General features: G+C 44.8%; 1 protein-coding gene and 2 non-coding genes across 3 annotated transcripts; all 3 read left to right on the top strand.

Moving 5' to 3' along the window:
* Positions 1-349: 349 nt before the first annotated feature.
* Positions 350-9,385, top strand: rps3 (ribosomal protein S3). Its single transcript, XM_038818243.1, has 7 exons — positions 350-452; positions 644-774; positions 4,025-4,118; positions 4,921-5,015; positions 5,877-6,064; positions 7,928-8,130; positions 9,318-9,385. Exons 1-6 carry the CDS (start codon positions 423-425, stop codon positions 8,125-8,127), a joined length of 738 nt encoding a protein of 245 aa, XP_038674171.1. The 5' UTR covers positions 350-422; the 3' UTR covers positions 8,128-8,130; positions 9,318-9,385.
* On the top strand, positions 4,217-4,365 carry LOC119977928. The gene has a single exon (XR_005463326.1). It is a non-coding gene; the product is annotated as a small nucleolar RNA SNORD15 (small nucleolar RNA).
* Positions 9,097-9,245, top strand: LOC119977929. The gene has a single exon (XR_005463327.1). It is a non-coding gene; the product is annotated as a small nucleolar RNA SNORD15 (small nucleolar RNA).
* Positions 9,386-9,662: the final 277 nt, after the last annotated feature.

Below are 9,662 nucleotides of genomic sequence, written 5' to 3'. Positions count from 1 at the left end.
ATTCCCTTTTCTTCCCATGTACTGAATGATCTGTTGAGCTGCTTGCAGAAAAATACTTTTCACTGTACCTCGGTACACGTGACAATAAACAAATCCAATCCAATCCAATCTCTCCACTGCCTGGCCTGCTGAGTATTTCCAATATTTTCTGTTTTATTTCAGATTTCCAGTATTCCACAGTATTCACTTCTCTGTAAATGTAAGTCAGAGTATTTCAGCAGCTGAGGGTATTGACTCAATCCTAAATTGCTTAAAGCAAAAAACTACATGGCCCATAATGCCCGGCGGCTTCACACAACCACGTGATCCGTGCTCCCCATTCCCATTGGCGGCCAGGCTCGCACCGGAAGTAGCCGAATGGCTAAATTACTTCCGCTCAGGGGGCGGCTCCCTTTTGGTTCGCCGCGGCGCCGCGAGGGGAAATGGCGGCGCAGATCTCCAAGAAGCGAAAGGTGAGCTCGAAGCGGGCACCAGGGCCCGGCGGGTAAATGCGGCCGGGGATGATTTCGGGAGGGTGCTCCGAGTGTGAGAGGAGCCGGACCGCGGGCTGGCGGCGGCTGCTGGCGGAGGATGGCTCCGGATTGGCGCTGCCCCCCCCCCCCCTTGTCTCTAACATGGCGCCCGGCGCTTCTCTCTCTTACAGTTCGTGGCGGACGGCATCTTCAAGGCTGAGCTCAATGAGTTCCTGACCCGGGAGTTGGCCGAGGACGGCTACAGCGGAGTAGAGGTGCGAGTCACACCCACCAGGACCGAGATCATCATCTTGGCCACCAGGTAAACAGCGAGCGGGTGAGGGGCCGTCGCGGGGAGGAGTGACTGGTCCCAGGCCTGGGCCCCGCCTGGCTGCCTTCAACTCCAGCCGAGGATGCGCAACCAGCCTGATCGAGCTGCGCCTCATTGTAGCCTCTGAAGCTGGCAGGGTGTATGCGGGGTAGTAGTTCCTCTCTGAAAAGCACACTTTAGGCTGGCACTTTATTCAAAGATCTGCATGGTTGGCGGTGCAGTCAGTTGAGATGAGGGCTCATAGAAACCCTACAGTGCAGAAGGGGGCCCATCAAGTCGGCATTGATTCACTCTACCTGTATATCCCTGCATGTTAAGGGGCTGTTTTAGATTGGCCAATCCACCTAATCTGCAGGGCAGCACAGTGGATAGCACTGCAGCCTCATGGCGCTGAGGTCCCAGATTTGATACCAGCTCAGGGTCTCTGTCCGTGTGGAGTTTGCACATTCTCCCCATGTTTGCATTGGTTTCGGCCCCACGGCCCAAAGATGTGCAGGATAGGTGAATTGGCCCTGTTAAATTGCCCCTGAATTGGAAAAATGAATTGGGTACTCTAAATTTAAAAAAGAAAACCACCCAATCTGGGGACTGGGAGGAAATTCATGCAGACATGGAGAAAGTGCAAACTCCACACAGTCACCCAAGGCCGGAATTGATCCTGGGTCCCTTTTGCTGCGAGGCAGCAGTGTTAACCCCTGTGCCACCATGCTGCCTGGAGGCCACCTCTGGGACATGGGCTCCATCCCTCAATTGGCTTGGAACCATAGCAATGCTATGATGCAGAAAGAGGCCATGCAGCCCATCCTGACTTTGCAGGCCAGAAAGCCGAGGGAAAATAACTAGCCACTTTTGTAATCCCATTTTCCAGTGCCTGGTCTGGAGCCTTGCAGGTTACAGCACGTCAGATTCAGATCCATATTTAAATAAGTTGGACATTTCAACCACCAATTTAGGAAGTGAATTCCAGATTCCCACCACCTTCCGGATTAAAAAGTTCCTCCTGTCTGCTCTAATATTTCTACCAGTCACCTTTCCGGAAGGTCGTAGGCTGCTGCCCCTTTTGAGGGGGAGAGCTGACTGGTGGTGATTTTACCTGAGGATCACTACACTTTGTGCGAGAGGAACGGTTGAGAAGGTGGGGTCTCCATAAATATTTTCAGCCAGTGCGGGAATTGGACCTGCACTGTTGATGTCTCTCTGCACCACAAACCAGGTGTCCAGTCAATGATGCTAAACCGGCCCCATACATCTATCTCCGGCCCCATACATCTATCTATGCCCCTGTTAATTGACATGTCTGCTAGGGCCGAATGGCCTGCACTGTAGGGGTTCCAGTATCTTAATTCCTCAATTGCGTGTATGTCTGGTTGGATTAAGGCACTCCATACATTACAAGGCCAGCCGTTTTTAAAACCATTCATTTTTATAGCCGTTTCAAGTACTTCAAATCTGTTGATTTAAGGTGCTTTGAAGTTAAACTTGCATTTTAGTGTTAATGGGTCCACAAAAACCAAGCCAATGAGAGAGGTACAACCATGGGTAGGATTACTGTTGATATTTGCAATACTGATCTGAATACATGGTTTTAAAAAAAATTCAAGTCGTCAAAAATGTTTGTTTCATGCATTGTACGCATTTCCTCTTTTCTACCTTCAGTGTAACTTGCCGTGACTAATCTTCCATGCACTGTGTTCCCAACTGATAGGTAATTTATTCTAAAATTGTCAAACCTTTTGTGCTCACCTTTTGAGATTTTCCTTGGGCTGTAATACTTGCAGTAGTTTTGAGTTACATTACCACCATTTCATCCTGTGTCCCCCCCCCCCAACCCACCCATCAGACACACAAATATAACCCTCCTGAATCAAGTTGGATAAGTAGCAAAGGATCCAAAAGAGAAAATGCTGGGAAATCGCAACATGTCTGGCAGCATCTGTAGGGAGAGAAAAGAGCTGAACGTTGTGAGTCCAGATAACCCTTTATCAAAGCTAAGCAAAGAATGGTAATTGTGGCCTAGTATATAACCCTAATGCAAATCCACCCCCCCCGGGTTCGAGCTGTTCTCCATGTGGCTGGTGGACTGACACATTGCTGTTCAGCACCAGGTTGCAGTGCAGCATTAAATGTGGCCCTGGGTGTATATCCACATAAAAATTAGCTCCTGGCTCTTTTGAGTTATATGCCAGTATAAGAAAAATGGTTTGTGCGGTACTGGGGTTGTGAAAGGCAAAATAATATAAATGAGAGTTGACAATTTCCCCATAATAAAAACCTTTACTGGTGTCACAAGTAGGCTAACATTTTCACTAATGAAGTTACCACATGTTAAGACACTAATTTTCACTAATGAAGTCGCCACATGTTAAGACACCTGTTCAGGTACACAGAGGGAGAATTCAGCTAACAAGCATGCCTTTTGACTTGTGGGAGGTGTGCCAGGAGGAAAAACTACAGACAGTGACCCAAGCCAGGAATTGAACCGTGTCCCTGGTGCTATGAAGCAACAGTGCTAACCACTGTGCTACTGTGTCGCACATACTACATGGCAGTATCCCTCATTTCCATTGATGGTGGAAAGCAGTCAAGCAGTTTACTTGCTTCCGCCCAGGTAAAAGTAATAATATTGCTGTACATTCTCCTGAAGTCCTTAATCTAATTAAACTGCAAGAAAGATTATCATAGAATTTACAGTGCAGAAGGAGGCCATTCGGCCCATCGAGTCTGCACCGGCTCCTGGAAAGAGCAGCCTACCCAAGGTTAATACCTCCACCCTATCCCCATAACCCAGTCACCCCACCCAACACTAAGGGCAATTTATCATGTCCAATCCACCTAACCTGCACATCTTTGGACTGTGGGAGGAAACCGGAGCACCCGGAGGAAACCCACGCACACACTGGGACCCAAGCCGGGAATCGAACCTGGGACCCTGGAGCTGTGAAGCGATTGTGCTATCCACAATGCTACCGTGCTGCCCTTTTTAATTTTTTTTATTTCTGCAGAACAGAGGGAATTGGATATTATGCTGAATTGATTTGAGTGGCCAACTAATATCACACTCTAAATGTGTAACATGGTTATAAGTACTGTTTTAAGCTTAAAATAGTGGAATTACTGTTCTTAGTAAATAATCTGAAGAGTCCTTATTGAAATAATTGCTTCTGGCATGCATTTTAGAAAAGCCATGGTTTTGTGTTGTATGAACAATTTAGTAATAGTAGCTTTTAAAATTGTTTAACAGGACTCAGAATGTGCTGGGTGAGAAAGGGCGTCGAATCCGTGAGCTAACTGCCGTTGTTCAGAAGCGGTTCGGTTTCCCAGAGGGAAGTGTTGAAGTAAGTTTCAGATGGTGATTTTTTTCACCCTACGCTCATTCGTGTTTCTTATTTTTGGGCTATGCAGAGGTTGGAAAAATAGCTCCTCCCTTGCTGACCTTCAGTGATGATGCTTGATGACGAGTCTGATGGTGTATGATCTGTATGAGGATTCCTGATACAGTTGGTACGTTCTGTGCTGCTGGTTTCAGGGTCTTGAACAGCTTATTCCTTCTTTTGATGACTTAGAGGCATTTGTCTGAGAAGGTTTTGATAAGCATTACAAGCAGAAACTCTTGAGAAGTGACACATCTTTTATGTGTATGAAAAAAATTAATAAATTTAGAGTACCCAATTCATGTTTTCTAATTAAGAGGCAATTTAGCATGGCCAATCCACCTACCTGCACATCTTTGGGTTGTGGGGGAGAAACCCACGCAAACACGGGGAGAATGTGCAAACTCCGCACGGACAGTGACCCAGAGCTGGGATCGAACCTGGGACCTCGGTGTCGTGAGGCTGCTGTTCTGCAGAAATAAAAAAAGATGTGCAATCATGTTGTAATTCCCTACGTCAAATGATGTTTTCCCAAATTGAGTGTCTTCACTTATTGGGTGTCTGATTTATTACGGATGCAAAATATTCTAAGTAACCAATGGGCTTCAATTTGAAGTTTCCTGAACTGTCGTATGACTTTAAGCAAAGTTGAACTGTAAAATAAAGGAATTAGGCATAAATAATTTCATTTAGTTGGTATAGAGATTTAAATCATGGTGCAATGTGATGGGTTTTCACTTTGTACTGAATTTACCTTGTTTCACAGCTCTATGCTGAAAAGGTTGCCACTCGAGGACTTTGTGCTATTGCTCAGGCAGAGTCCCTGCGTTACAAGTTGCTTGGAGGCCTAGCTGTGCGTAGGTAAGATGAAGGATTTTCTCACTGGTACACTATTTCAAAACTTCAATGTAAAATTGGAATGAGAATTTGGGGGCTTGTAAGTCTCAGCAAGTGGAACTAATTCTAAGGCCAGGGGCTGGTTTAGCTCACCAGGCTAAATCACTGGCTTTTCAAGCAGGCCAGCAGCACGGTTCGATTCCCGTACCAGCCTCCCCGGACAGGCGCCGGAATGTGGCGACTAGGGGCTTTTCACAGTAACTTCATTGAAGCCTACTCGTGACAATAAGCAGTTTTCATTTCATTTTCATTACTGCACTATTTTGCTAAAAAGTCATTTGAAAATTGACAACTAATTACGGTACAGGTTTAATTTAAATACAGCTCACTTCTGATCCATACCAAAGTTAAGCCAACCTAATACAGTCCAGTGCTGTGCTCTGAACTGACTCCAAAGTGGAAGGTGTATTTTGGAAGATTTGCTCTCATGTAGGGTCAGGCACAGCTTCTGAATTCACCCTGCATTTTTACACTGACTGCTGCGAAACCACTTTGTCTGATTCTGCTTTAAATTACAGCCTAGTATTCAGAGTGAACGCTTCTTTATTTTACTGACCAGTTTACAGTTTGTTTTATGGACCATTTTGATGTACACGGCTGAGATAGACCAATTTTTAATCAGGAAGGGAATAGATGGGGATACGTGGGAAAGTGGAGTTGGGGCTTATACCAGCAATGATCTCATTGAATGGTGGAGCAGGCTCAGATGGGTTGAATGGCATACTTCTGTCCTATGTCATGGGTCAAACTGAACTTAAAAGTGTTTGTATTTGCGGTGTTGTTGAACTGAAGAAATTAAATTTGGACCTTCCTCTCCCAACACAGAGCCTGTTATGGTGTTCTCCGCTTCATTATGGAAAGTGGGGCTAAGGGCTGCGAGGTGGTGGTTTCCGGAAAACTCAGAGGCCAGAGAGCCAAGTCCATGAAATTTGTTGACGGATTGATGATCCACAGCGGTGATCCAGTGAACTACTATGTTGATACAGCTGTGCGACATGTACTGCTAAGACAAGGTGAGTGAGGGATTTTTTGAGGACATTACCAGTGCGGTAGATAACGGGGAGCCAATGGATGTGGTGTATCTGGATTTCCAGAAAGCCTTTGACAAGGTGCCACACAAAAGGTTGCTGCATAAGATAAAGATGCATGGCATTAAGGGTAATGTAGCATGGATAGAGGATTGGTTAATTAATAGAAAGCAAAGAGTGGGGATTAATGGGTATTTCTCTGGTTGGCAATCAGTAGCTCATGGTCTCCCTCAGGGATCAGTGTTGACGGGCCCACAATTGTTCACAATTTACATAGATGATTTGGAGTTGGGGACCAAGTTTGCAGACGACACTAAGATGAGTGGTAAAGCGAAAAGTGCAGAGGATAGCGGACGTCTGCAGAGGGATTTGGATAGGTTAAGTGAATGGGCTAGGGTCTGGCAGATGGAATACAAAGTTGACAAATGTGAGGTTATCCATTTTGATAGGAATAACAGCAAACGGGATTATTATTTAAATTATAAAATATTAAAACATGCTGCTGTGCAGAGACACCAGGTGTCCCTGTGCATGAGTCGCAAAAAGTTGGTTTACAGGTGCAACAGGTGACTAAGAAGGCAAATGGAATTTTGTCCTTCATTGATAGAGGGATGGAGTTTAAGACTAGGGAGGTTATGCTGCAATTGTATACTGTGTTAGTGAGACCACACCTGGAGTATTGTGTTCAATTTTGGTCTCCTTACTTAAGAAAGGAGGTACTGGCACTGGAGGGTGCAGAGGAGATTCACTAGGTTAATCCCAGAGTTGAAGGGGTTGGATTACGAAGAGAGGTTGAGTAGACTGGGACTGCACTCGTTTGAATTTAGAAGGATGAGGGGGGGGATCTGATTGAAACATATAATATTATGAAGGGAATAGATAGGATAGATGCGGGCAGGTTGTTTCCACTGGCGGGTGAAAGCAGAACTAGGGAGCATTGCCTCAAAATAAGGGGGCCGAGATTTAGGACCGAGTTCAGGAGGAACTTCTTCACCCAAAGGGTTGTGAATCTGGAATTCCTTGCCCAGTGAAGCAGTAGAGGCTCCTTCATTAAATGTTTTTAAGATAAAGATAGATAGTTTTTTGAAGAATAAAGGGATTAAGAGTTCGGGTCGGAAAGTGGAGCTGAGTCCACAAAAGATCAACCATGATCTCATTGAATGGCGGAGCAGGCTCGAGGGGCCAGATGGCCTACTGCTGCTCCTAGTTCTTATGTTATATGCAGGTTAGGCTTAGCCATGCTGAATTGCCCCTTAGTGTCCAGGGATGTGTAAGTTAGGTTATGGGGTTACAGGGATAGGCTGGGTGGATGGGGAGTGGACACGGGCAGAGTGGTTTTTCAAAGGGTCGATGCAGACTTGATAGGCCGAAAGGCCTCCTGCACTATAGTGTTTCTATGATTCTACCGAATTACTAGCCTGCATTTCCTGTTAAATGTCCTGGTTACAAGGGTGGCATAGTGGTTAGCACTGCTGTCGCACAGCACCGAGGTCCGATCCCAGCTCTGGGTCACTGTCCGTGTGGAGTTTGCACATTCTCCCCGTGTTTGTGTGGGATTCGCCCCACAACCCAAAGATGTGCAGGGTAGGTGGGTTGGCCACATGAGTTTGCCCCTTCATTGGAAAAAATGAATTGGGTACTCTAAATTTTAAAAATATATAAAAACATTTCCTGGTTACGGACAACTACGATCATATATGCAACCATAAAAGCTGTCGCTTAAGCTTAATTTACTTTTGGTTTGCCAAAGTATGAAAGGAGCATGCACGCCTTCAATAGTGCTATATATAACAGTCACTTGCTATATATAACAGTCACTTGTTCTAAAACAGATTAGTTCTTTTGCAGGTGTGTTGGGAATTAAAGTCAAGATCATGCTTCCATGGGACCCAAGTGGTAAAATTGGACCCAAGAAACCGTTGCCTGATCACGTCAGCATTGTTGAACCCAAGGATGAAATCCTGCCAACTACACCCATTTCAGAACAGAAGGGAGGCAAACCAGAGCAACCTGCGATCCAGCAGCCTGCGCCTGTTCCAACTGCATAGTTGGTAAAGTATTCCTTTCCTGTTCTCTGATCACAACTGTTAAAATCCTTAGTAACCTATGAAGCTACATTGTTGGATAGATGTTTTGCCTTTCCAGTCTATTGCTTCCACTGTATCAAATGTTAGTTAGAAATGTTCCTGGAGTCTTTTGATTTAAATTGATTTTGGTTACTTTTAATAGCTTCAATGCAAGGATGGGCTTCCCAGTTATGTGCCAATCAACACAAATAATAGGGAGAGTTGAAGTTCCTGTTGGGATGAATTTAATAGTTCACTAATGTCCTTTGATGATGGGATAGAAATCCTATGTGGTCTGGCCTATTTGTGACTCCAGCTTCCCGCTAGGTAATTCCCTCTTAGTGGACACAAGCCACTGCATTGTAGAATAATTAACCACGACCGTCTCCAGGAATTGGGCATGAACAATAAATATAAATTTGTCTGTGTCAGATGTTGAACATTTTGCAGCATTAGTATATTTACAAGCACTTGTAATTCTGTAATTTCTTTTATTTTCACGTATCTGCAGTTTGATCGGTTAACATAAACAAAGTATTTCTAAATTCACAGAATTGTTGCAGCACAGGAGACCATTTGGCTTCTTGCCCATCTCCAAATGAGCAGTGCACCACACCTTATTTCCCACCTTCTGCAACCCAGTGCATTATTCCTTTTCCGATAATTACACTAACTTCTCCCCTCAACTGTACAAGGTACACAATCCCAACTTCTCCAATCTATCTGTATAATTGTTCATCACCTGGGACCATTTAGTGAATTTTTTCTGCACTCTAATTCCTTCACACCTTCCCTGAATTGTGGTGCCGAAAACTCAATAATCCAGTTGAGACAGAGTTAGTGATTGCTGGAATTTGACTAGAAATTGCCCTAGGCTGCAGCCCAAGATTGTCATGTGACATGAGAGTAATGGGATTTTTAATTAACATGTTGCAGGTTTTAAATTGATTCCTTCAGTGATGATGCTTGATGACGAGTCTGATGGGACTTTGCGTGCCTTGGGACTCTTGATGCAGTTAGCATGTTCTGTGCTTCTGAATCTGGGCTCCTGGTTGCAGTGTCACTTCTACTGATGACTTTGAGGCATTTGTCTGAGAGGGTTAAGTAACAACTATATGCATGTAGTTTTGTAGCTTTGCTGAATCTAATTTGTACTTTTTCTGTCCCAACAGGTATGCCAACATATGAAAGAAGTTTCAAATTATCTGTATTTGTTTGAATAAAACAAAAGAAAAATGTTTGCTGCTCATTTCAGTTACATTTGTATAACGTGTTGCTGGTCCCCGAACGGACGAGCACCAATGCTGTCCTTTAACTTGTACTGTGCTATTCATTGTTACATCAAGGTTGACCTGCATGGCTGTTGTGGTTCAGTGGGTAGCACTCTTGCCTCTGCATCACAAAGTTCACGGTTCCAGTCACACTCCAGAACTTGAGCATAAAGTTCAAGACTGATATCCCAGTGCAGTACTTAGAGGTGCACCAGACATCAGAGGTGCTTCTGATGCGGTGTTCAG

Source organism: Scyliorhinus canicula, chromosome 14 (genome assembly GCF_902713615.1).
Source record: "Scyliorhinus canicula chromosome 14, sScyCan1.1, whole genome shotgun sequence".
NCBI lineage: Eukaryota > Metazoa > Chordata > Chondrichthyes > Carcharhiniformes > Scyliorhinidae > Scyliorhinus > Scyliorhinus canicula.
This window is presented reverse-complemented; position numbering and strand designations above follow the sequence as displayed.